The 26,648-nt window shown below is 37.0% G+C and overlaps 2 protein-coding genes across 27 annotated transcripts in view; one reads left to right on the forward strand and one right to left on the reverse strand.

Moving 5' to 3' along the window:
- The window catches only part of LOC144303948 (uncharacterized), a 75,367-nt gene extending 57,286 nt beyond the window's left edge, over positions 1–18,081 (reverse strand). For 2 of the 16 annotated variants that reach the window (XR_013370938.1, XM_077882324.1), the window contains exons 1-3: positions 17,889–18,076; positions 15,771–15,927; positions 14,920–15,013 (exon numbers count right to left, since the gene is read on the reverse strand). Coding sequence is in view for 9 of the 16 variants with exons in the window: in XM_077882324.1 (XP_077738450.1) it covers positions 14,920–15,013; positions 15,771–15,927; positions 17,889–17,893 (256 nt within the window). In the remaining 7 variants the exon portion in view is untranslated. Of the gene's footprint in view, positions 1–9,748; positions 10,144–10,854; positions 11,022–13,331; positions 13,478–14,919; positions 15,014–15,770; positions 15,928–16,591; positions 16,716–17,888 lie in introns of those variants that run through there. The other 14 variants (XM_077882325.1, XM_077882327.1, XM_077882332.1 and 11 more) reach the window with 12 other exon arrangements.
- Positions 18,082–20,372: 2,291 nt separating this feature from the next.
- Positions 20,373–26,648, forward strand: part of ANK2 (ankyrin 2) — a 328,351-nt gene continuing 322,075 nt past the window's right edge. For 4 of the 11 annotated variants that reach the window (XM_077882365.1, XM_077882377.1, XM_077882382.1 and 1 more), the window contains exon 1: positions 20,420–20,595. In XM_077882365.1, coding sequence (XP_077738491.1) covers positions 20,512–20,595 — 84 coding nt within the window. In that variant the 5' untranslated portion in view covers positions 20,420–20,511. Of the gene's footprint in view, positions 20,596–26,648 lie in introns of all 11 variants that reach the window. The other 7 variants (XM_077882366.1, XM_077882367.1, XM_077882344.1 and 4 more) reach the window with 6 other exon arrangements.

The following is a 26,648-nucleotide window of genomic DNA, read 5'->3' on the forward strand; positions in this document are numbered from 1 at the left end:
TTATCCATTCATCTTTCGATGGACACCGAGGCTCCTTTCACAGTTTGGCTATTGTGGACATTGCTGCTATAAACATCAGGGTGCAGGTGTCCCGGTGTTTCATTGCATCTGTATCTTTGGGGTAAATACCCAATAGTGCAGTTGCTGGGTTGTAGGGTAGCTCTATTTTTTACTTCTTGAGGAATCTCCACACTCTTTTCCAGAGTGGCTGTACCAGTTTGCTTTCCCACCAACAGTGCAAGAGAGTTCCCTCATGACTTTTTATAGTGAGTTCTGATGAAAACAAAAAACTATATGGGCCAAACTAAACACAAAGAGGTCATACAATGAAGCCATCTCCAGCCCAAGGAGTGCCATGATCTATGTCCAAAAAACTAGAGTATCTCTAAGATTTCTTCTTGTGACAGAGAGCTCTATTCTAAATTCCTTGGGGGGCAGGAAGTATTTACTTGCATCTCTTTAACTACATCAACAGAGCACTGCTACTTAGGTGAGGATACACAACTGAATACCAGAAATATTTTCATCAAAGCTTTCATTGGATCAAATTTTTAGAAGGAAATTTGACTCACTGAGGTATTTTCAGTGGACAGAGAGCATTGATAATTCTGAGAGCAGCCATTTATAGGAAAGGGCCCAAATGTTAAGCTTCGAAACATAGTCTAATTCTGGTTAGAAAAGATCTAATAGGATGCAAAGAAAAATGACAGAAATGACTGGGGAAGGTGGGATTATGTCTGGAAGTGCAGGATCAAGGAGAAAGGAGTTATATTCATAGTAGTGGACTGTGCTGACTGGCTTTTTGGAGGGAAAAAATAAAATGATTAGCCTAGGGAAGAAGCAATTTGATTTGGCTGAGAGGAGGTTATTGGAAACCTTGGAAGGGGCAGCCCTTTGCAGGAATTGGGATGGAAGCCAGATTGGAGAAGGTTAATGGAGTTAGAGGTGAGAAACTGGAAGCTCCAGAGGTACGCTGCTTTTCCAAGAGCTTGGATATGAAGAGAAGAGGGACTGGGATAAAAGTGGAGGAATCCATTGCTTTCAGAGAAGCTGGTGCATTGAAAATGGGGAACATCTGTGCTTGCTTGAACCTGGATGGTGATACACTCTCTTCATTGTCATTGGTGTCTTGGAAAGTAAGTGACTTCTTTTGACTTGCATGTCTGGTGAAATATGTGAACTCCTCTATGGTATGGATGGTTGAAACAACATTTCATGGTAACTTGTGTGTGGAATGAGTAATACAATTTTGAATTATTATTTCAGTATATTCAGCATATATTCAGAAGCTCAATTACCTTCACTAACTCACAGGTTGCTGGAGATAATAGTATCTCCCTATGTGTGAAAGTCATTCTAGCATGTAATAATGTCTCTAGACTCCAGACCTTAAAGGTGAGTTGTACTTTCAGTAATATCACTGTGGGCTCAACCTGAACCAAGAGTGTTCTGTGGTTATTTTTGCTGACCATGAAGTACCTGATCTCTAACTGTTTACATGCAGCCCTTCTACTGAACTCTATCTGTCCCCTCCTGAGACTACCATTACCTAAGCTGAACCACATGCTCTTGTCCCCACTAGCATCATATCAGGTTGCCAAGAATTAAGGAACAGCTCATGTCCCCAACGTGCCTTATAGCCATTTTGTTCCACCTTTTTGAATGGTATAGTACACTTCTTCCATTTTCAAAAATTTCAAAATTCCTGCTAGCCTGTTGTTTGATAAAAATAAACATAAATCTTCTGTTGGGAGGCAAGTAGGAGATAAATAGAAATAGGGGTCTTTCTTTTTGTTGAAATTCCATAAAAGACAGACATATAGCTCATGTACAATAGAGGAGACTAGTGGATTTATTTAGAAATGGTGACTTTGGGTGAGATGATTGATTTCTTTGTTTACAGTACACTATTGTGTTGTCATGTAATGTGGTGGCATTGTTTTGTTGATGGTACAAATAACAAAATTATGTCAGTATAAAATGCATTCCTCTAGCTTGTCCACTTATTTATTTCAAATTTCAAATTTATTTCTTCTACTCTGGTAAAGCTATTAAAATAGGTGACTGACAGTCATCTTTCCTACAACACTTGTTTAGTACCTTCTGTGGATTATACCCTAGTGGTGATGGTAAATAATTTGCACATGTCTACTTGAATTTACCAAGAGACATGGCCAATTAAGCAAGCAATTGCAATGGAGTGACATGTGCCATGGCCAGGGGGTGCAAAATACTATGAGAGTACAGAGTGGACAAGCAACTGATCTAACAGGATAGGGCTTTCTTAGGAAGTTACCTTTGGAATAAGACCCAATGAAGTCATAAGAGGGATCCAAACAAACGTATAGTTCTGAACAGAGGGAAAGGCAGGTGATGCTTTCCAAGAGGAAGTCAGGGCATAGCAAGTCAGAAAATGGAGAGAACATTTATTAACTCTTTTCATCCGACAGGCAGGTATATTAAGCACCTATTAATGTACTAAAGGCTGTATTAGGCCCTGCGAATTATAATATGTGAAGTGACTGTCTTCGTGTTGTTTATTATGTAGACAGGAAGTAACTTAACATTAAAACATTAACAAATAATTGCAGGAGATTGTATAAGTGCTGGAATAGAGATATGTACAAAGAGTACAGTAAAACAAAGGAAAAATAATCAATTATGTTTGGAGTCTTGAGGGAAGGTTGGAAATTTATTTTACAGCAACCCAAATGTAAAGGGATCCTTTGTTAAGCTTTTATTTAGGTGCTTAATTCAGAACTTAATCTTATGCTGCCAAGACAGTATGTTTGCTTTGCAGCAGGTTTTAGAATAAGAAACCTAGAATAAATGAGAAGAATGATGCTTGTGGAGTGTCTATACATTCTATTCAGGAAAAGGAAAACACGCATTGTTTCCATGATGGAGAAAAACAATTTGCTAACTAAAGGTTGCAAGAGATCCATCAAAGTCCATCTATTTACATTACAATTTGCTTTATATGAACCCAATATGCACAGTCTCCTCAGATACGAGATTGAAGCACTTGGTCAGCACAAGTACTGCATATTAATATACATTAATATCTTAGAATGACATTACTAAGTGTTCTGTTAGTGTAGCTCAGCTTCTGAAGGCTTGATCATATCTGCTATCAACACAGTAGAGTGAATTTCGAAGATTAAAATAAAAACCTGGATTCAGAATAACTGGAACTACTCCAGGCATTTTTAACATATGAAAGTAGATTATATATTACTTGTGATTTTTTTCCTAGAAAAATAATATTTTAAGAAAGCAAAATTATTCTAAAGCAAGGACTTTTGTGATACATGGGGATTTGGGTTGTTTTTTTTTTTTTTTAAGATACTGCAAATGAACATGGCAGAGATTTCTCTAAAATAAAATCGACCTTTGGAGCTTACAAGACCATAGTGATCAGTGTCTGAGGCCCAATGAGTTGGAGTGATGTGCTCAGAACTACACACCCAAAGTAGAGCCTGACATGTGCATCTCTCCTAATTCTTGACTGTGTTTTTCTCAGTACTTCTCATGCCTCAGGATGACAAGCCTAGCTTGACAGCCCAAATGCCTTTCTTCAAAATGCCCTGGGAAATTAAGGAGGTAGAGTTATGGAGGATGCTTGTTGACTTATCCTTAAGTTATAAGTGAGAGAAATAATAAAGCATATATACCTAGCAAAAAAAAAAGGGCATATATACCTTACCACTTGATTAACAATTTTACATGATTTTCTCATTGTTCTATTTGAACTTGAATGAACTTGAAATGTAAAATCTGGTTTACTTTTTGGTTTACCTGCTACTGAGGTACACTTTTTTAGTGAAAGAAAATCATGATATTTATTACCTAGGATAAAATGTACATATTAAAAAATAATATCTAGTGTGCTATGTGAATTATAACTATCAAAATACAACAGGATGATGGTGTATAGATAATTTTGAAAACAAAGTATGTGTTTCATCTGTAGAACTAAAAATTAGAAGAGAATACATTCTTCATATTTTAATAAAAAGGAAAATAAATCAAATAACTTATAAGGGGAGGAGCCAGCCATCCAGAGAATGGAAAGTCTTTTTTTTTTCTTTTTAAGATCTTATTTATTTATTCATGAGAGACAGAGAGAGAGAGAGGCAAAGACACAAGCAGGCTCCATGCAGGGAGCCTGATGGGGGTGGAGAGGCAGGGAGGGGTGAGGGGGTGAGGGGGACTCAATTCTGGGTCTTCAGGATCATGCCCTGGGCTGAAGGTGGCACTAAACCGCTGAGCCACCCAGGCTGTCCAAGAATGGAAAGTCTTATATTTGATTCATTTGATAGTTTTCTAAATAGTGGTCATCTCTAGCCTGGCTGAACTGTTGAGAAAAGAAGAGAGCCTGAAGCAAGAACCTATACAGTTCTCCATAGCTCAGTTCTCTTCTTAGGAGATGTCAAGTAATGGGGCTGGGTTTGAGGTCACTTGATTTAATATCTTTACGATGACCTGGAAAAAAGAATCTAGAATATGTCTGTCAAATTTGTACTTAATGCTTAAAGTAGGTGAAACCCCAAAGGATAGAAATAAAAATTCAATTTTGCAAACAGAATAAAAATTATACACAAATATGGTGCCCTTTATAATGCAAATACAGGATTGGATTCAGCATAAGAAATGAAAGACCAGGGGAAAAAAATCTGGAAAAAAAGCTAAATATGAGTCAGCAATACTTTGCCATTGTTTAAAAATGTCTACACCATGCTGCCTGTGTTTTGTTTTTTTTTTAATTCCATGTCTGTGAATGGCCAAGGTGCTTTAAGAACTAAGAGGTAAAACTCAAGAGTGTTAAAATGTAATACAAATGAAGAGAAAAAAAAAAAGAAGTTACACATGTGTACAGGTTTAAGAAATTAGAATGGTTCTAGTCAGAAAATTTAAAAAGAAGATAAGTTAAAAAATTAGTCCTATAGATGCTTTTAAGTGCAGGAAAGGATTTGTTGTTGTTTTTTGAGTGAGGAGGACATCGATCTTTCCTTTTTATACTGATATGAAAGGAAAATGGGTTCAGTGAAAGCAAAGAGACATTTTGGTGACTGTCAGAGTAATAAATATTGGAACAAAGAGAATAGTGAAATTACCATCCTGGAAAGCCTGACTAAGATAATGAATGGTTGTTTTTCCTTAAGATTTGAGATATTTACTTGATTGAAAAATACGTAGCAGATGACTCAAACTGTCTTGTCAGCCAACTCCGTGACTGTAATTTGAAGTTTGCCAAAAAGTCTTTGAAATAGATTATAAATTTTAATTAAAATAAATGAAAGGAGGAATTAGGTAACTTTATTTTTGAGACTTCTCTAGAGATGCATTAGGAAAAAAAAATCTTAATTTTAAAATGAATTTATTATTTGGCCCCAAATTTCTTTTTATTTTCATCTTGTTTGGAGATACTTGTCTTTTCCTGAACTATCCATTCATCTTGCCTTGGATTTATTTATTTAAGAGGAGAGAGAATGCCCTGGGGACTGTTGCAGAATAATGGGCAGATGGGCTGATTTCTTGCTTATTAGTAAGCTGGAATGGTTATAAACTTCTTCCTAAGGGATAGGAGCCACTTAAAATGAGCTTACTCAATCATGGAAATATAATTAAAGATAAAGATATTATTTCGTCTTTTCCATTCTCCACCTTGTTTCTATTTTTTGGTATTCTGGTTTGACTTGATGACTTTGTGTTATCCCTGATGAAGTCTTAAGTAGACCAGTGGTTTGTTCTTTTGTTCTTTTGTTATCAGAGTTGGACAGATGTAACTGCAGGATTCAGCAGGAGGTAGCTAGGAGAAGCCTCTCATTAAAGAAGAGTTGGGAAATCCCATCTGAACACCCTTCCTCCCATTATTTAGAACATGGGGGACACGTGATGAATAAAACAGTGAAATTCTTAGTATCAAACACAAGGATACGCGAAAACTGCCATACACCTACATGTGTTTTCTTATTTATTTTTTCTTTTTTTAAACAAAACATTTATATTCACTGAAGATAGGCAAAGCATGTTTTGAGGTAGTCACAGTTAGAGGTAATTACTATGTGGTCAGGTTGTAGTCTTGATCTGTGAGTCTGATAGAATACTTTAGAAATAAAGAACTTCTGTAACCAAAGCATCCCAAACATCCATGGCAGGAATGTTAGTGCTATCACACATAAATCAAAGCATGATTTTTGATTCTAATTAATAGTTCTATTTACCATACTACTCATTGGCTACATACACTATTTGAAAATATATGCAGCTTAAATCATGTGTCTGCAGTTTTTGGAAGAAGAAAAACGTAGAATGTTTTGAATTCATCTCTTTCTCTCTTAGTCCCTCCTTTTTTTTTTCTTTCTTTCTATTTTTCCAATTGATTTCCTAATGTTCCATGAATTTGTTCCAGACCTGGGCACAAACTGTGTGGAGAGTCAAGGGCATGGAACTGTGAGGAATGTGAAGCAGTAGGAATGGATACTAGGAAGTCTGCATTACAGCCCCCTCTCTACCACCAATTGGGGTTTGTCTTGGTTAGTAACCTCTCTGAACCACAGGTCCCCACCCATTTAAAATAGGAGAACCTGTTCATAGAGGGTTATGGTCTATACTATGGACAATAGTCTAGGTGAAGTCACCTTTGCATGTTAAGTCTACAGTACCAGTTTCGTTTCCCATTGGGGAACTGAACTCCATTTTCCCGGTGAGCATAAGAGGGATTCCAGCTCAATGAGATATAAATCCTTCTTTGAGTATTTTTTCTATTGCCAATTCTTCTTTATTCCCACCTTCATCTTAGCAGTGAGTCAGGCTGTAACATAATTAAGAAGTATTGCACAAAGTAGCTTTTTCTGTTTTCCAAAGTCAATGATACTAGGGAAAGACCTAAGAATCAGCTTGGATAAGAGGAAGGTACTCTTTTATAATTAAATGAATTTCACCTATATTATCCAAAAAGGCAGTCTACCCTGTAATGTTTTCTTTCTGATAGGATTGTGTTCTTAGGTTGAATTAGAATACTCACTCAAATACTTGTAGATATATCCTTTCTGAAAACATGTACTGTCAGCTAGGTGAAACATTCTTCTCTGATTCATGAAAGCAATGAGTTCCTCCAGAAAAATTGCATTTTGGAAAGAGTTTTAGAAGAGGGTCCAGTTGACATTCACCATACCATAAAACAGCTTCCAGCACCAGGAAAATCATATGCATGCACAGTTATGGAATCACAAATTTGCCCACATGGGCTATTTAAATTAGATTATACTTTCTTGTGTTTGGAAAACTGCTCATTATCTGGATTTAAGAAACATGGTAGAGATCCAAGGAACATCATGTGGCCACTAGTGTAACACAGTTTAACTGTGTTAATATCACAATCTTGTATTACATAAGGTAAGGATGATTGAGTGTATACCAGAATTACAGGTTCATAGAAAAACCTTTGAAATCATACCTGTAGTTTAACTTTATAGAAATAAAGGCACAGAGATTCAAGTGACTCGCTGGGAGTTGCAGTCCCGGACTATCCAGGAATGAGATTCTTGTGTCCTGACTAGTTATCCTATAGTGCAAACCAAAAACTCATGGTCTAAAATGGCATGATACGGAAAATAATTCTCTTTAGGGAATTAAGTCTAAAAACGTAGAGAAAAGTACTTTAAAAAACAAAACAAACCTCCATATCAAATGTAACTTTGTGATATTATCATATGCTTTTATTAAATTTTTGGAGAAGAGAGATTTCTTCCTCTAATATTAACTGACAATTTGCAAAATAAGTTTGTGGATTTGATTTCAAGTTTGGTCAGATGGAAGTTGTCATCTTCACTACTGCCTTCATCCAGCATTATCAAGATTCCCAGACAGGTATGTGACGCTTTATGTTACAAAGCAAATTAAGTGGTATTTTCCATTTGTTCTAGGAGTATAGGTAATGAAACAGACAACAGTGTAGGGATAATCTAACTGTCCATTTGTTACTAGCACTTGACCCCTGTATGGACAACCTCCAATCGTCACCTGCCTGAATTCTCTCTCCTACATTGTCTACTTCCTATACCTCGCATGCTTGATTAGTCTGAGTTGCAGTCTGATTAGTCTGAGCTGTTTTAATGATCCTGAAGAATGTGTCTTGCCTTCTGGCTGAACCTCTATTGTCAGACAAGTTTCCAGACCTAGTAAGTAGATTTGGGGGGACCATCTCTTTCCCTGCTTGCTCTGTTTTTCTGTGAGTGTGCTGCCGTACCAAATTTACTGGCAAAATGGAATAAATAATTTCCTGGGAATTACCAAAAAAAGTTCAAGAGGAAGAGGCTCTAACACTTAAGACCAAAACTGATTGGTGGAACAGGAAGCTTTGAAGATGGGGGCAAATTTGAAGATGAAAATTATATCAAGAGAGGGACTCAAGATCAATTTTAATTATGTCACAAATATTCCTTAGGTGGGCCAAGAAGAGGAATCCATGCTGTTTGTATTTTTGTTTAACTTACAACCAGATGGAGTTTTCCAATTAAACTAATAATAACTGAATAGTCTTGATTTATCTGCAATCTATTCAATTGATCAAGAAATCTGCACTGCCTGCTGTGTGACCAGTACTAGCAGAAGTATTGATGAGAAAAGACTGCAGCCAATATAAAGGAATTTCCTAGGGCTGGTTTTACCCTTCCTTGGTTAAAGTGAAGGCAGAACGGAGAGTTCTCAGTGAGAAGAGAATGCTTTTTCATGCATACCTTGGGGGGTAAGAATCATGTCTTAATTATTTGTGTATCTCTAGAATGGAGAATAGAACCTGGCACTGAGCAGGTGTACAATAATATTTGCTGAAGGAGTATTGACAGTCTTTCTGAGTAAATGTAGAGAATGAGTAAATTACTTGATTCTTTTTCACATAATGAAATCTCTCTCTCTACTTTTCCCCACTACCATGATGAGGAAGTGCATTTGGAATCTCTAGTGGAGTATGAATTTCGTTTTCCTATAGAATAAATGTTTAAGATGGCAGTTCAGATATAATTGAAAACTGTTTGGGGGAGCACAAGGAATTTTGTTGATTATCCAGGAACACATCAAATCATATCTATCATACTTTCCAGGGCCAAATGTGTTCAAAATTGGAAACACAACCATTTTTCTAAGTTAAGTTCATATCTACCTGTTTTTTTTAAGTTTTATTTAAATTTCAGTTAGTTAACATACAGTATAATATTAGTTTCAGGTGTACCATATAATGATTCCACACTTCCATTCACACTCAATGCTCATCACAAGTATACTCCTTAATGCCAACACCTATTTACCCCGTCCCTCACCCACCTCCCTTCTGGTAACCATCATTGTGTTCTCTATAGTTAGGAGTCTGTTTCTTGGTTTGTCAGTTGAACCTCTAACTCTTAGTTTCGGCTCAGGTCTTGATCTCAGGGTTGTGGGATGGAGCCTCATATTGGGCTCTGCATCCAGTGGAGAGTCTTCTCCACTGGGATTCTCTTTCTCATTCTTTCTCTGCCCCTTACCCTACTCATGTGCACTTTCTCTCTTTTTCTCTCTCAAAATAAATAAATAAATCTTTAAGAAATCTGATCACATTATATTATTATCTATCTGCTGTTATAGGCCAGGAACTTGGAAACAGGAACATATAAATGAATTTGAGCAATAATTGGAGATATTTGAATTTATTCTGAGGACTTTGAAGACTAGAAAAAAATGTTTTGTGAAGAATAAAAGTGCAACAGTCCGGAGGTCAGTTTTGAGGAGGAAACTTGAAGGTGATGAGACAGCAAATCCTGTTGATTAAAATAGTTCAGGTAGGAGAGAAAAAGAGGTGGTGCCATGGTGATAAGAATAGAATGGAAGGAATACATAATATGTATTTCCTGAGTAGAAACAAAGTTTTATTTCCTGGATATGAGAGACTGGAAAGAGGGAAAGAAAAAGTGACTATAGTTTCAAGCTTACTAGATACTTTTTTATTCCTGTTCAAACTGGTGGGTAAACACAGCATTTATACCAGTGCCAAAGTTGTTTTCCAGGTCTAAATAATTTGTGTCATAAATGTTAGCATTTCTGTTTTCCTCATTTTCCAACTTTGTTGACCTTGAGAAAAGTAGGTTCTATAGTCTTGCTTGTTGTCTAGTAGAAAAAAAAGACAATTGGAAACAAAAAGAGCTAAATTACATTCTGTTTGATATTGTATCACTGGCCATTTCATCTGTTCATTAAATTCTTTTTGAGTCATTTTTCCCCTTAAAATGTAGGTTCATAGATTTAAGGACTTCTAGCAGTAAAAAAAAAAAAAAAAAAAAAAAAAGATGTAGAAAACTATCTTGGAGAAAAATAGAATGATCACACTTTGGGAGAGATACAGAAAATAAAGCCCAGGTGAAATATATGATATGTTGTGAACAAATGACAGTTAATGACATGAGGATTAAAACCTACATGTACTGACTTTCAAACTATTGTTCCTTATTGTATGCCATAGCAATTCTGGCAAAACTACACATAATGTGTGAAATCTTCCAAATGATATAACTAAGCTAACTGTTAAAACTTACTGCACAGACATGTATGTATGACTGCAGAGAATTTGCAGGAAATCTTGCTTAGTTTCCATTTAAATTTAGACTGTCACGAAGGGCAATTTGGCATGTATCTCTTCAACTGTAGGATAACCTGTATTTTTTTGAGACTTCCTGTTGAAGAATTTTCTGTGGGTTTCTTACATTTCTGTACAGCTTGTAAGCAGAGGCATTGGCTGTCTTTGTTCCAGACTATTTTTTTTCAAGAATGTTGGTATAGCAAACAGCTATAGAGAGAGAAGCAAAGATCAGGCATGCTTACCATCCAGTATAATAAAGGTAGTGGGCTCCCTCTGGAGTGAAGTTCAGATATATTTGCTGCCTATTATAAGAGATTCAGGTTTTCAAAAGTCACGGTTCCTCTTGTTCAACCCACTGAGTGTGGAGGCATCCATCGGGACCATATCCATCCAGAATTATGTCTTAATTCTGTGAGAATTAGGAGTAAGGAAAACTAACACAAGTATGCTGATGCTCATGCATTGTGCTATGCTATGAGTAATAAAGTTCTTTGTCTCTGACCCAGGAGTCTCATGTGTTCTGGCAGTATCCAAAAGAATAAAAATAAGGCTAATTTCTTAGCTTGTAATTAGGATCTCAGGTCCCTCACAGTTCCTGACATTTTTTAGGTGTAGAGGTTTATGGGCCCAGGAAAAATCTGACAATCAACTAGATATAAATGAAATTTGAAATGCATTTCACTTTTTGCTCAGTTAGACTCCTAGAGTTTCAGATAGAACTGCTTAAGATCCAAGTGTGCTATTAACATCTTGAGGCCCACTGATAGAATTCGTGAAGTAGTACTTGCTCTCACCCATTACAAACTATATAGCACTCAATACAGTATTGTTATATTTTAAATCCTCTTATATATTGATAGGTTGAATAAAGTTATTTTGGGGACAATTATGCAGGATAAGCTTGCAAACACATTTTATGTAATAATTTGTATAGACAGTCCATGTGACCAAAATGGATGGATTGACCATACTTTGGTTTCTAAATTTTGCTTGTGTGACTTGAAGAACTTCCTAGAGGAAGATCCTTCTTCCTACTTGAATTTGGAAACTCCCTTTTCAGGTCTGATTATTACCATATTATCAAGGATCCAAATAGTTTGTTCTTGGGAGTTATGCAGACTAATATTTAAAATAGACGTTGTCTGTTTTAGTTTTGCTTCTAAGCTAGAAACACTAAATATGATGTTTGTGCAGAAGAGGACATCATAAAGATTGAATGACAAAGGGACCCTATCAGATACATAGGCTTTGTTAAGGCCCAGAACATAGTACTCAAAATTTACACAAATCAGTACTCCAAACTAAATTTGGGACTATGGTAATAGTGTGGTTAACAAGTTAGTAATCTTGCCTCTAGCTCTAATGCATGTTTAATCATTTTCCTGGCATTGGGTTTAAAGCTAACAATGAATATGTTTGCACTGCATGTCTCTTTTTAGACATTAGTTCAGCTTAGTTCTAACCTGTAATACACTTTTATTTCCTTTGTAATTTTTTTAAATCATTTTTTGTACAGTAAGATTTATGATTGTTTTAAGATCATCCTGATATTGTATAAATGGATAGATTGAATACAAGAGTGGGTGAGAGGCCAAGGAAAGTGCAAACAGAGTGAGAGTAAAGAGAAAAGTGCTTGGGGATCCCTGGGTGGCTCAGCGGTTTAGCGCCTGCCTTCAATCCAGGGTGTGATCTTGGAGTCCCGGGATTGAGTCCCACATCAGGCTCCCTGCATGGAGCCTGCTTCTCCCTCTGCTTGTGTCTCTGCCATTCTCTCTCTCTCAGTCTGTGTCTCTCATGAATAAATAAATAAAATATTAAAAAAAAGAGAGAAAAGTGCCAAAGAAGCTGTACTTCAAATATACAATACTTCCTGTGAATGTATTAGACACAATGGCTCTCATTCAGAAAGCGTGATACATGAAACTTATCTTTGGAGAGCAACAGAAACTTTGCTTTGAGAGGAGACAGATTTTGACCTAGTAAGATGTACTTAACCATTCCAGAAATTAACATTGATAACCTTGTTTGTAGAAGAAAAACGTATGCAGAACAGTGCATTTCTAGCTGGCAGAGTCATGCTTATTTGGGAAAAGACCTTGTGTTTATAGTATGCAAAGTCAGCCCCTATACTCCATCTCCTTCATGGCCTACTTTGCTGACTAGCCATCTGTGGCAGAATCCAAGATGGTTCCCATCCCATATGTTCTTCTGCAATGTGACCTGTCTACTCCCTCTCATCAAGAGGTGGAGGCTATTTCTTTACTACTTGAATCTGGATGGGCCTCGCGGCTGCCTTGATTGATAAAATATGGCAGAGCCCTTAAGTGCCCTGGCACTTTCTACTTCCTGCCTCTTCAAACCCAGTTGTAATAGAAGAATATAAACACATTGACACCACCAAATAGTAAGAAGCCGAACCATGTGGAGAGGTTCTAGAAAAAGAGATGCCACATAAAGGGAGAGGCCAGTGAGCAACAAGGAACCAGGTAAGTGAGTGAGGATGTCTATGTGGAACTGGATCCTCCAGCCCTTGCTGCCTTACTTGACACCCCATGAATCAGAATGAAAAGGCTGTTGAGCCTTTCCTGAATCCTTGTCCAACAAGTTTGTGAGCAAAATAAAATTATTCTTCTAAGACACTTAGTTTATGAGGTAGTTTGTTACAAATATTTGGAATACCATTGATCTTGACTGCAAGGCAATTAGAAGTTAGAGAGTATTAACAGATAACAAACTCTTTATTTTGACCTTTTAAAAGATTTATCTGTTTGTTTAAAGTGGGAGAAATGGAGGCACCTGGCTGGCTCAGTTGGTACGGCATGCAAACTCTGGTTGTGAATTCAAGCCACATGCTGGCTGTGGAGCCTACTTAAAAAAATGTGGGAGAAACAGTAGTAGTCATTCATTAATAATTTACTCCCAGGAATAAGACAGCACACTGACTTCATTGGTCATCTCTCTTGTCTGTTTATATCCACTTGTTTAAAGGCTTGGCGAAGCTTTCCTGTTCATATTTTCACTGCTTTTCTCTCATTCTTGAGATTCGTTGGCAAATAGTAACATTGTAAGAAAACAAGCTCATCCACCCATTAATCCTCCTTTACCTCTCCTACTGTGATTCAGATTTATAGCGAACGTTCACCTAAACTTGGGATATTGTGCAACATTAAAAAATGTTTATTTTGTCTTATTCAGTTCTCTGCTTTTAATGCCTGATATATTTCTGGCTTGTGTATAATGAATTGTATAATTTCTTTTTTTTCCCATTCTGAAAATAAATGGGCAATCACTGGCCTGTGTGTTTGCTGAGGAGGGAGGGACTCTTGAAACTCATTTTGGTGGTGAGACACTCCACTAGAAGACATCTACACTGTTTTAGGAATGAGAAAACTTGGAATTTTATTCAAACTGCTGCAAAGTGTAGGTAGAGCCTTAAGTAAGTAACATAACCAAGTTGGGCTCCAATTTTCTTGTTGAAAAGTGAGGAGCTGGATGTCATGGTCTCTAAGTCACTTTCTACATTGTAATCTTAGTGTTTTTGTCACTTCCATTACCACCATGGTTACATATCTTTTAAAATGTTTTTAACTTATATGAAACTTAAATATGAAGCTCCTGGATAATTTTTGTGTTCAGGATTTGTCAGTAGATATATACTCTCTCTTCATAGTTAAAAGAAACAAAAACATTTGTCATAACCTAATTTTAAGCTGGTTTAAGTTGTAAAATATTTACAATAATAAAGTTAAATTTCACTAGAAAAAAATATATCTGTCAAGGACACAACCTACCCCAATGTGCTATTCATTTGCATCTACAGGGAAACCAATTATAACAGCTATTTTCAAGAACTAATATCACTGGAGACTGAGCAGAGCTACCCTATAGTAGAGCAAGCAGGTAACAGTGCGTCCTAAAAAACTGACCTAGACAGGAACATGTACATGGTGAGCTCACCCACATTTTGTTATTCTCCTGTGGAATAGTACATTTGATCTAAAATATTGTTGCTAATGTTTATGTAAAGTGAGATTATAATTAATCACTATGCTAATTTTAATAATTTTGTGCCTCAGGTGGATTGAGGTGCTAAAATTGTATGTCATGGGTTCCAAAAAGCTCTCTTTTTTTAGGTTGGATATAGTAACTTTTGCAACCAAACACCTCCTCAGTAAATGTTATGTAAGACTGACATAAAGTGAAAGAAGCAGGTCCCTAATCAATTGTTGCTACTGCCTTAAGATCTATCTCAATGAAACATTTGTTGAGTTCACTCCTATCCAGGTCAGAACACACAGCATATTTACCTGAGAAACATGGATCCTTCTTCCTAATTGTTCCTTCAGGGAGTGGACTAATTACTCTCTGGTCTCTTATACCATGTGCAACGGCTGATGGCTCCTTAAATTCAAATAATAGTAGGTAAGGTTTGACATGGGCTTTTTAAGTCCATGTGTCAAGGTTGCTCAGTGAGGTGGCACGATCCTAGTCTTCCCTATGCTACTAACTAGTTGTAGAGCCTTGGGAGCAATCTCTAATCTTTCTGAATTTTGTTCCCTGATTTGTTAAATGAAATGGGTTTCAAAATTTTTTCTTTGAGGCCTCTTCCCGATACAAGACTTTGATGAAGTCTCTTTCCTTTGCTATTTAGTCACGAGGCCTCCACACTGTTGTCTTCCTGCTTCTTACTTTCTCCTAGGGCTTACAGTGAAACACCATTAATGGTGACAGACTACTTAGTGTGTCTGTCTACTTGTTCACCATCTTTTTTTTTCTCCCAGACTGCTGATAGAGCCTCTTAAACACATGTCTTCTCATCCATTCTCTGTTTGGCTCCCACACAATAGTTCTTTACAAAGAATGCTCTTTAAAAACAAAAACACCAAATTTTATGATTTTTCTTCTCTCTTTAAACCATAAGAAATGGCTTCATGTGGCTTTTCAGTCTGAATCCCAAGCCCCTAACATGGCTTACTGGATTCTCTGTCTTTAATCCCTCCCTACACCTCTGTCATTTCACATGTGAGTCTGATCTTTTACTCTGCAGCAGCAGCAGCCTGGAGTTGTCCCGCAGGACTGAGGTGGTGATGTGGTGATTATGAATACTTTGTTGTGGTATAAATTTGCTGCAGTAAGCACAATGGATATATACTTTTACCAAAGGATTTGGTGATATCAGACTGAGGGAAGTTGCTGGGTATGGCTTCTTAAGTGTTCCTTGTTGTTCATGGGAGATGTGCTCAGTTACATGGTCATAGAATTTTTCATCTCCAGATTGAGGATTGTTTTTCTGTCTCCAAACATGTTCCCTGAAACTGTAGAAATGATATGCTATATGGTCGCAAAACCTGCCTTTTCTGGACATATTACCTGGTTTTAACATCCATAAACTAACAGGGTCATCTTGCTACTCGATTTGTAAGTTGTATAATAATGATCAGATATCATATATGGATACTCACTTGGAACAATAATCAGTCTATGGAGTATTGCATAGTGATATTTTAAGGCCTAAGGTGGATTCACTACAGTAGAAACACATGGGCCTTGTCTCAGTTCTGCCAATGCCATGTTCTTTTCATTCGTCCCAAATCCCACCCTATACCTTCCTTTCCACTTAGATAATTCCTACTCATCATTTAAATCTTCTCAATATTTGAGTCATTTCCTCTCAGAAGCATGTCCTGTTCTTTCAGAAGGTTGGATATCCCCGTTTTGTGCTTCCATAATGTACTTAATGTCTCCTAAAAATAAAGTCCTTGCACTTCTAGTTCAATGATTGTCCCACTTTTAGATTGTAAGCTCTTTAAAGGCAAAGATCATCTAATTTATGCTAAAGCCTCAATATCAAGCAAGAGGCCTGACATATAGTAGTCAGTCACCCAATAGATATTTTATGACTAAAGGAATAAATGAACAATGGAAGGGGAAGTCATAGATGAGCAGAAGGAGCAGATCACAAGGAAGGAGAGGAAGTACCTTCTGCTGATGCTGATGGTGGAACTGCAAAGAACTGGGAAGGGTAAATAAGGTCTCCTGCCTGGCCCATGAGCCTGACTTCAGCCTCCAAGAAGGTGTAACTGTTAGAGTCTGCCCAGATTTCCTACAGAAGAGAAATCGTATAGAATAAGACTTGTGCAGAACACCTGGCAATTCAGGAAGAGAGCAGCCCTCAGGCCTGGAAGTGGATTTGAGCCCAACTCTATCTACACCCCAATACACATGAGGACCTTTTATGGTGAACTTTGAGAAACTATGTTTTTCCTTTGTTTGCTATCTTTCCTTCATTTAGTACCTCACTGATAACAAAAGTACCAGAAAGGAAAGAGAAAGAAGAAGACTTAGAGAACCTCCAGAAGCTACGTGCTTGCTCATAAGATAGGCAAGCATTCTATGTTCTCATTCTCAATCAGAAGCAATGACGTCTGGAAATAGGAAAAGAAACAAAGGATTTATCGTGGAAGAGAGATAGGAGAAAAAGGAAAGTGGACCAAAACTGCTTTGAAATTGTGATCTCATGGGACCTATCAGATATCTCTCTCTCATGCCCATCCCTAATCAATAATATTCTTCTCTTCATCTCTTCTGACTCCCTTCTAATTATTTGTGGTCCTTTTTTTTCATCATAGTAGCTCTTTTGCCCCTGGATGTAAGATCCATTTCCAATGGCTAAAGGCTTTGATGCACTGAGAGCATCATTCATTTAACAGGCAACTCAAAATAGAAGTATAACTAAATATTCCCTAGAAAATATAAGTAGATATGGTTAGCTACCATAAGCTAACTGTTGTAACAAAACACACTATAATCTCAGTGACAAAATACTCATGAGAAAAAATTACTCAGGTCTACTGAGGGTCAATGGAGGAGGGAATAGGAAGAAGAGAGACTGCTCCACACAGTGACTCAGGGACTTAGGCTTTTTTCTGACCTGTTGCTCTTCCACCTTCTAGGTTATGTCTTCCTCTGTATTTGGCCACTATATGGGTAAAGAGAGAAGAGTACTCATGGGAGGGTTGTATTAGCTAGACCTGAAAGTGGCATACACTTCCATCTTTTCTACAGGCTAGAAATAAGTCACATGGCTGCAACCAATGGCAGAAGTAGCTGAAAAATATTGAAAAAAATATTTGACATGGTTGTCAAAACAAAGTACTGGGTGGCTTAAAATAACAAAACTCTATTGTCTCACAGTTGTGGAGGGTAGAAGGGTGAAATCAAGGTGTCATCGGGGCGAGACTGCTTCTGAAGGCTTTAGAGAAGAATCTTTCCTTACCTCATAGCTTCTGGTGGGTTGCTGGCAATTTGTCATCACTGGCTTGCTGCTACATTTCTCTAGTTTCTGCCTGAGACTTCTTCACATGGCTATCTTCCCTCTGTGTCTCTGTGTCCAAAATTCTCTCCTTTTATAAGGACACCAGTCATTGGATTAAGACCCACTGTAATCCATTATGACCTCATTTTTCAACATGGTTACATCCACAGAGACCCTAATCCCAAACAAGGTCACTTACATAAGAACTGAGGGTTAGGACTTAAACATATTGTTTTGGGGGATCCCTGGGTGGCGCAGCAGTTTAGCGCCTGCCTTTGGCCCAGGGTGCGATCCTGGAGACCAGGGATCGAGTCCCACGTCGGGCTCCCAGTGCATGGAGCCTGCTTCTCCCTCTGCCTGTGTCTCTGCCTCTCTCTCTCTCTCTCTCTCTCTCTCTCTCTGTGTGACTATCATAAATAAATTAAAAAAAAAACATATTGTTTTGTTGGAGGTGGGTTTGCAGTACACAGTTCAACTATGACAATGACCTGAAGGAAAAGAGAAATTGATGGACCACTATCCAATGTTTCTGCCTAGTTGTTAAGATTCTCTACCACAAGTAATAGTGAATAGGAAAGACTTGTGAAGATTTTTTTTGATAGTCTTAGAAAATTAAGCCTTTATTTATAACATTGTTTTTGTAAAAAATGTATTTTTAAAACCAGACAACTCTAACAAAGGAACTTTTGGAAGTTAACCTATCTCTAAGACATAATTGCTTATACTTCAGGGAGCTTTCCCCCACTCAAATAATGTTACAAGATTTTTTTAAAGTAGTATGTGTCATATTTTGTAATATTATTAACTCTAATGGTTCAATAATACAGAGTAGCCATACTAAAGTTAATATATTAATTTCTGAAACTCCATGCCTATTAAATATGCTTAGCCTAAAATCAATAAAGATTTCCTTTTTCTCCTTGGGCCACTGTCATCTAACTGTGGTTTCTGCAGTTGGCACTTTCCATCTTAGTCTTTGCTCATCACACTTTATTAAGTGTGCACTTTGTTAAGTGAGCCATGATTTAATAAAGGAACAGTGGCCTTAGAATCAGAACTTTAGCTCTGTATTTTTTTCTTTAGCTCTGAATTTTATTAACTTTGTTATCTGGGGCAAGTCACCAAAACCACTTTTTACCTCAATGTTTTCACCTGTGCTGTAATTGTTATTAACCCTTTTCCTGTATGGTTCTAAGAATCCTATGAAGTCACTTAATTTTTGAGTGTGTCATATGCATATAGTAATAACACATTTACATAGGCACCTTCTGTTTTCAAAGTGTACTGAAACTCATTGGTTTGATCCTTACTGTATTTTTACATTTAAGTATTCTGTGTATTATGCTTTGAGTTTGTTTTCTATGAATACGGATGAGTGTTTAGTGTGTGCATGTGTATTTGCACAAAACATATTGGGGTCTGGTTGCATCCTCAACTTAATATGTTCAAATACACAAATATGGCTACATAGATCCAAAAGATGAAATTGGGTTTCTTGTGATAAAAACAGCCCTGTTTTCTTATCAAGAATAATTCCGGAGCTTTATATATAAGCTCCTTGAAAGCATGGATTCTGTTTTATTTATCAGTCAATGAGGAGAATTAGGTTGAGATTAGTTATAGAATGTCTTAACTGCCTGAATTTCTTGTATTTGTGTTCCCCAGCGTATTACATATGTATTTGACAAAAGTTGATTAACTGCCTTTAATATATCATGCATCATGCTTGGTTCTGGGAAATTTAATGATCTCCTTCCAATCCAAGTAAGCGCGTGAGTGCGTGTGTGTGCAGACACACACACACACACACACACACACACACACACACACACACACTATCCCTGGCCTTAAGAAACTCCTGTTGGGTAAACATGCAGTTATGTGAGGTGTTGCAGGTGCTCTGTCAGAAGTGTACAGTGGAAAGAGGAGACACTGAGGAGTGGTCTGTGTTAACCTGGTTGATGGGGAACATGTTCTCAAGGCTTCATGACAAAAGTCATCCTTGAGCTGAGTTTTGAAAGATTATCATTTGAAATCAAGTGAATAGCATCTTAAAACTGTAACTTTCTTATATGCACTTTAGGATATTAACAGCTAACCCTTTTCCTTGAGTAGCTTCTTCACTGGCTGAAATGCATCTCTTCAGGTTCAGAGACACATTCAAGATTGTTATAGTTTTCTCATTATGCATTGTGTCTGTTCCGTGTTGAAGTACCTGTAGGAAGAAAATTAAGTGCAGGTTTTGTGCGTGGGTTGAGAGCTGATCGAATTGAAGGTGTGTCAAGAACCAACCAGCAGAGTCCCCAAATCATTCCAGTCCCTGGCATTCTTTTCTCAAGGCTTTCTTCATTGTAACCGCTCCCTGATGGTAATTGGTTGAATCAGATTTAACAATGCAGTCAGATAAACAGTTGTGGCAGCTGCTGCCATGGCAACGTCACCGTCCTTACCCTCCCAGCGCGCGCCCCTTCCCCACCCCTCCTCCTCCTCCTCCTGCTTTCCTCCAGTAAGTGCATACTCGCTAGTGGTCTGTGCAGGCAGCAGGGTTTAATGGCAGAGCTATTTTCTTTCCAAACTGTTCAAGATGATGAACGAAGATGCAGCTCAGAAAAGCGACAGTGGAGAGAAGTTCAACGGCGGTAGTCAGAGAAGAAAAAAACCCAAAAAGGTAAATTGCTGGGATTAGGAATGTCTGTATATAGATATGTGTGTATATGTGTTGGTGTGTAATATCAATGAGATTACAGAAACCGTGGAGCATTATGAGTAACTATAGACTCTAGCAGTGCCAAACATTGCTTTTTAAAGAGGCAGGTGCACACTGCTGCTTTCTGAGAATAGGAAAGGAACCAGGTTTCGTAATGGATACATTGACTGGAGCATGGTGAAGTGAACAGAGATAAGGTGTGCTCTGCATGTGTATTATTGAGGATTGTGGCCACTGATGGATGCTTCCGGTGTTAACTGGGTATAGAGAGAGTCATTTTATTTTTAGAATGAGTGAGTTTAAAAGGAAATGTTAAGCGAGGTGGATTGTGAAGCAAAAGGAAGATTTTTGGCCAGATGTTTGCTCGCGGATGATCTTGAGATGGCTAGACAGCAAACGCCTTTTGGTTCCATGCTAAGTGTATTCTTCCTAAGGAGAAAAGACTGTTGTGACAGGAGAAATATGATCCTCAGCATGATATTTCTTTGGTTTGCTTAGCTCCTCTACAGTTTTCCCAGACGTTATAGTGTGATAGCTTTTTCATTGATTGAGATCAACGGCTAAGATAGAGATATTATGGGCTGGGGCTGTTGGGCACACAAAGCAGTCTGTAGGATTTCTTAGCCTGGCATACATTCCCACACCCTTGATTTTCATGGAAATGATACCAGTGAGAAACAGTGGGAAAAGATGCCAACTATTCAGCCCCACCCAATGCCAGCACTTCTTTCTTTATGGCCTGACTCCTTCTGGTAAACTGTTGCAGCCTCGCAGAGCAACACGAGCCCCACCTCTAACAGAGATGTCTTTTAAATAAATAAATTCACCTAAAATCCATCTATTTCTTGAGGCAATGAGATGGACAGAATATAGGATGATCCTAATGCAAATGGATTCCAGTGTTAGCTGGTTTGCATTTTGAATGAGCAGGTTAAAAAATTATCACGAACAGATGAATATTTTTTATTTTGACAATTTTGGAATCGCAATGCACTTCAAAATTATAGATCTCTGGTGCTAAATGTTTCATGGGCTGAAAAATCGGAAGTAATTGGACACCTTTGGTATTGAAAAGATCATCATATTAGCAAATGAGGGATTACTGTATTTCTATGGAGGCTTGTAATTTGATAAAAATAAGCATGCCCAGTTATGAAATCTCTTAAATGATAGCATAAAAATAGTGATGCAGTCTGCCAAAGGCAAAGGATAATTCGGGGCAGGCAAGAATATTGGTAAAATGTCCCTTTGTACCTGACGATTCTGGATCCTCCAGCCCTCGATGGCATTTTTGTAGAGCATTAGCTAATCAACATTTAAAAAAAGGAAAAAAAACAAATAGAAAAGAAAAAGAGAGCAAGAGATAAGGATAAAGAAAGAAAGAATTTTTGCTTCAATTCACAGTCATTTCATATTCCACTTAAATTTCTCTCTGAAGTCTCTGCTGCATTAGAAACATTATACTCAGAACTACTAAAGGGGTGGAGAATTTCTATCATGGAGATTTTAAGCTCTGAGTGTTGATACTAAATTCACATGGCCAAAGCCATCTTAAAGTATTTGAGGGGCGGAGCAGATGAAATCATTATATGTGATAACTATAATTTTTATTCAGTATATTTTCTCAAACATATTTATTTAGGAATAAATTCTTTTCAAACTTGCAGTCGAAATGATAGCAATTAATAGTAAGTTTTGAGTATATGTATGTATTTTTATATGCATTCAGAGGCATATATTAAGTGAGCTATTAAAATACAGTGAATATTGAGGGTTAAAAGTAATTTCACCTAATAGGAAAGCATCCACACACACAAGCACACACAAATAAACATCCTTCAGTTTGTCAAGTCAGACATAAGTGGGCTTGAATCCTTTACTATAGTGTGTTTGGAGCTTATCATTTAATTTTTCTCATTTAGGGTCCTCATCTATAAAACATGAACAATTCTAAATATTTTGTGATGATTATAAATAATGTACATTGAATTCTTTAAGCAGTATTTAATATACAGTTCATGACAATGACTTTTAGGTATTGCTACTGTTCCCTTGAATGGAAATTATTTATTGGAATAAGCCCTATAGAAGGAAAGTCTGTTTATATTTTTAAGAGAGGCAGAACATAATATATTGGTGCTTTGCAGAGGCTAGTAGTCATTTTTCAAAAGGCCAAAAGTTATATACTAAAATTGGAAACTTTTTATCTCACACTAATTATATGGAGATTTACAAACTATACCTTAGGTCTTTAGATTACTGCTTTACATCTTTTTTTACAGCAGGCAACTTAAATTTTCATATTTATAAACTAGACCATTAGATGTGCTTTGGTGAGGAAATGATAATCAAGAGATAAGCATCACTAATAAGGATAAAATCTGAGAAAAGCAAGAATTTGAGCCATGTCAGTGTCTTAACCACATCAATTCAATTGTCTGTTTTTCTATTTTTCTACTAGAGATTCACATTGAATCCATCATAGGTTTCTGTATTAGCTACCATCCAGGACTATGGACCACCAGGTTCACTGTGGCCTGGGTGTTGATCTAACATGATGAATCATATTCCTTGAAAACATGGCTCTTCCTCTAGTAAATATTTAACAGATGAGCCATAATCCACTTGTTTATTCTACAGCTTGCAAAAGTAATTCTTCCAAGGGACAGGACTAAAGGGGCTTTTGCAACAAAACCCACAATGTGATAAAATAAGCTTAAGGAAATTATTTTATATTAGAATTGTAGCGAGTACCTTGAAGAGAGAAATTATTTTAGCTTTTCTTAAAATTTTTATTCTGGTTTCAGTAATTGAGCTTGTTGATGCCTTCCATGCATGATCACCAGGAACACACCTGTGGTTGAATGTGTTGGGGTTACAGCTCATTGTGGTGAGGGTGGATGCACGTCATGAGGAGCCAAGTTAGAAAGAACTCACAGGATTTGGGTTTGGGCTGTAGTTAGTAAAAATGAAAATAACAAAAAAGAAAAGAAAAAGAAAAAAAAACACTCAGCAGTCTCTCATTTAGCAAGAGAGGGGCATGTCTGGTATTTTGTGGCTTGGACAATATATGTGTTTTGTCTGTGTTCAGACATGATAAGGGAGTGGTGCCATTTCTGACCTGCTCCATCACGGTCACAGAGTGGCCTGGTCTGAAGACGACACTCCGTGAAATTGTTTATGTTTAGTAGAAGAACACAAAGCCGATTTGATAGTACCAGGTTAGTTCCTGGCTGCTGGTGGCTTCTTTTCTCTTTCTCAAGCTTGAACACAGATACTTTTGGTGAGAGAGAGAGATGCATTTATTATTGAATACTCTTAGTGTTCAAGGAAAATAAATCAGACCTTTTTGCTAAAGCATTCATAGAAATCTTTTTCATCTGCTACCTCAGCAAATAGTATACTTAAGGTCCAGTTCTTTTACATAAATATTGCCCAAGGTACAGATTTGGGGTGGATGTTCTAGGGATTGTTCAGTGGGAACTATTCTAATTCTCACCTGGAAGCCGGGCCTAAAAGGAGAGACCTGTATGAAATGTACCAGTTCTAAATCCTAGACAATGTGATAAAAATCTCTTATTCCAGACAATATTTTAGCAGATTAGGTTAAAATAATTCAAGCCCATATTAGTGTGCAGTACCCCACACTTTCCAATTTTGTGTCAGTGATAAGGCACTGGATTTGTACTAGAAGAAGCTGTAGGAGCCCTTGATAATTTACATAAATGAAAATGGAAATGCCCAAACATCAATCACACATGACAGGGCCATCTGAAACTGCTAGGCTTTGTGAGTTCTTCTAAACAAGTAAAAAACTAAATGGCTTAATAACTATTCGCTCATTTGGTGGAATATCTATATAAAGATTAAAATATAAATACTGTTGTTTCTAATAGAGTAGTAAAGTAAAATGGCTTTGTAGCATATTTTGTATTCACTTAAGAGGTTTTGTTCTGGGCCATAATTTTAAAATATTCATGGGCATTGCAAATTGTTTTCGTTATATATATATACATATATATATATATATATATTTTTTATTGCTGTTTACTTGCCACTACCTGAATAGGGAGATGAAAGTGGTACCAGATGTGTGATTGAAATGTTGCACCATTGAAATGTGAATGAGAGACATAGAAAAAAAGTTTATTTTTACAGCAGCCACAGAACATATGGCTTTTTTAGTGGAATCAGGTAGCAGATCCAACATTTGGGTGTTCACATTTTCTTGCAGTCAAATTAGTTTTGAATTTAGCCTTATTTAGTTCAATCAAATCTAAAAACACTTTCATGTATAATTCATTCTGAATGATATCCCCATTTCTCCAATTTTCCAAATAACTTCTGATTTACCTTTTTTTTTATTTACCTTTTTTTAAAACATGAATTTATAGCCCCAAATAGCACGCGTTACCTGAAGACAGCAATTCCCCATCACTGAAGGTATTTAGGATGACCATCTGTCAGAGATGATGGAAATTTTTTTATTGGAAAAAAATATCCCTTACAACCTGGTATTCTGTGGTTTTCTTTCTGTCTCTGTTTCTAACTTTTTCTATCTACCTTTATGATACAAAGTTTTTTCACTGATGATTTTCACATACAAGTAATAGCTAGGTATTAATCTCAAAGTATCCTTTTTAGAGTAAAGTGTTGTCTGCTGACCACACTACCAGAATTACCTGGGTTGCCTCCTAAAAGAACTGAGTTCTTAGAACCCATTTCAGACTTGCTTAATCACTTTTGGAGATTTTTAACAGGCTTCCAACGCTTTGTTTTTTATGTGGTCAAAATGTGATCAGCATGCATGAAATGGAGTTATTTTAGAAAGAAGAATCTCTCATTTCAGTTAGATGTGTTAAATTACTTGGCTCTTACAGTTACATTTATTTCAAGTGTAGATGGCAACAACAATGACACAAGAGAATAGAAAGCATTTTTCTCCCTTATTTTACTATTATTCTACATTTAGGACCTAGAATTATTTCATATCCACCATCTCTTTTGATCTAAAGAATAATTCTCAGTGAGTATTAATACCCTAGTTTTGTAGATGAGGAACTAGAGACTCAAACTTTACATGGGCATGGTGCTGGAGAAGTGATAGATGTTTTTGTATTATTCGGCACATGACATATTTTGAACCATTTCTGCCGTGGAAACCAGGTGCTAAGATATACCTCTGTGTCTTCTGCAAAGTTTCTAAGGTATCTGCAGTTTCATCTTCTGCTAAGATATCCTCCAAACTTTTCCCTTAGTGTTACTTCCTATCTTTTCCCAGTTGACAACATTTTCCAAAATGCTGACTCTAATCTGGGGATAATATGTAAAGATGATTTCTTTCCTGGCTGTAAGTAATATTCTTGCAACCAGGACTCCTCTTTTCCCTTCCTTTGCTTCCTTACATTTTGTGATATGTTGGTGTGGATGTTTCTTTCAGTCTATATGGACACATAGTAGACTTTGAAAATCCACAAAAATGAACGGGATAACATAAGTAAACAGGTATCTTTATGTGGTTTAGGTGTATTATTATTATTTTTTTAAAGATTTTATTTATTTATTAATGAGAGACAGACAGACAGAGAGAGAGAGAGAGAGAGAGAGAAAGGCAGAGACACAGGCAGAGGGAGAAGCAGGCTCCATGCAGGGAGCACGATGTGGGACTTGATCCCGGGACTCCGGGATCAGGCCCTGGGCTGCAGGCAGCGCTAAACCACTGAGCCACCCGGGCTGCCCGGTTTAGGTGTATTAAATTGAGCTAGCATAAAAAGGTCTTCTTTTTGCAACTTTATTCTAATTTCTTGAGATACTTTGTTATTATGATATTCTCAGTAATTGTTTTATTTAATATACTCATATACTCTTTCCTGAAGTGTTTCTCGTTTCTTTTTCCTTCTTTTTTTTTAATTTTTTTTATTATTATTTATTTATGATAGTCACAGAGAGAGAGAGAGAGAGAGAGGCAGAGACATAGGCAGAGGGAGAAGCAGGCTCCATGTACCGGGAGCCCG

Source organism: Canis aureus, chromosome 33, assembly GCF_053574225.1.
Source record: "Canis aureus isolate CA01 chromosome 33, VMU_Caureus_v.1.0, whole genome shotgun sequence".
Classification (NCBI taxonomy): domain Eukaryota; kingdom Metazoa; phylum Chordata; class Mammalia; order Carnivora; family Canidae; genus Canis; species Canis aureus.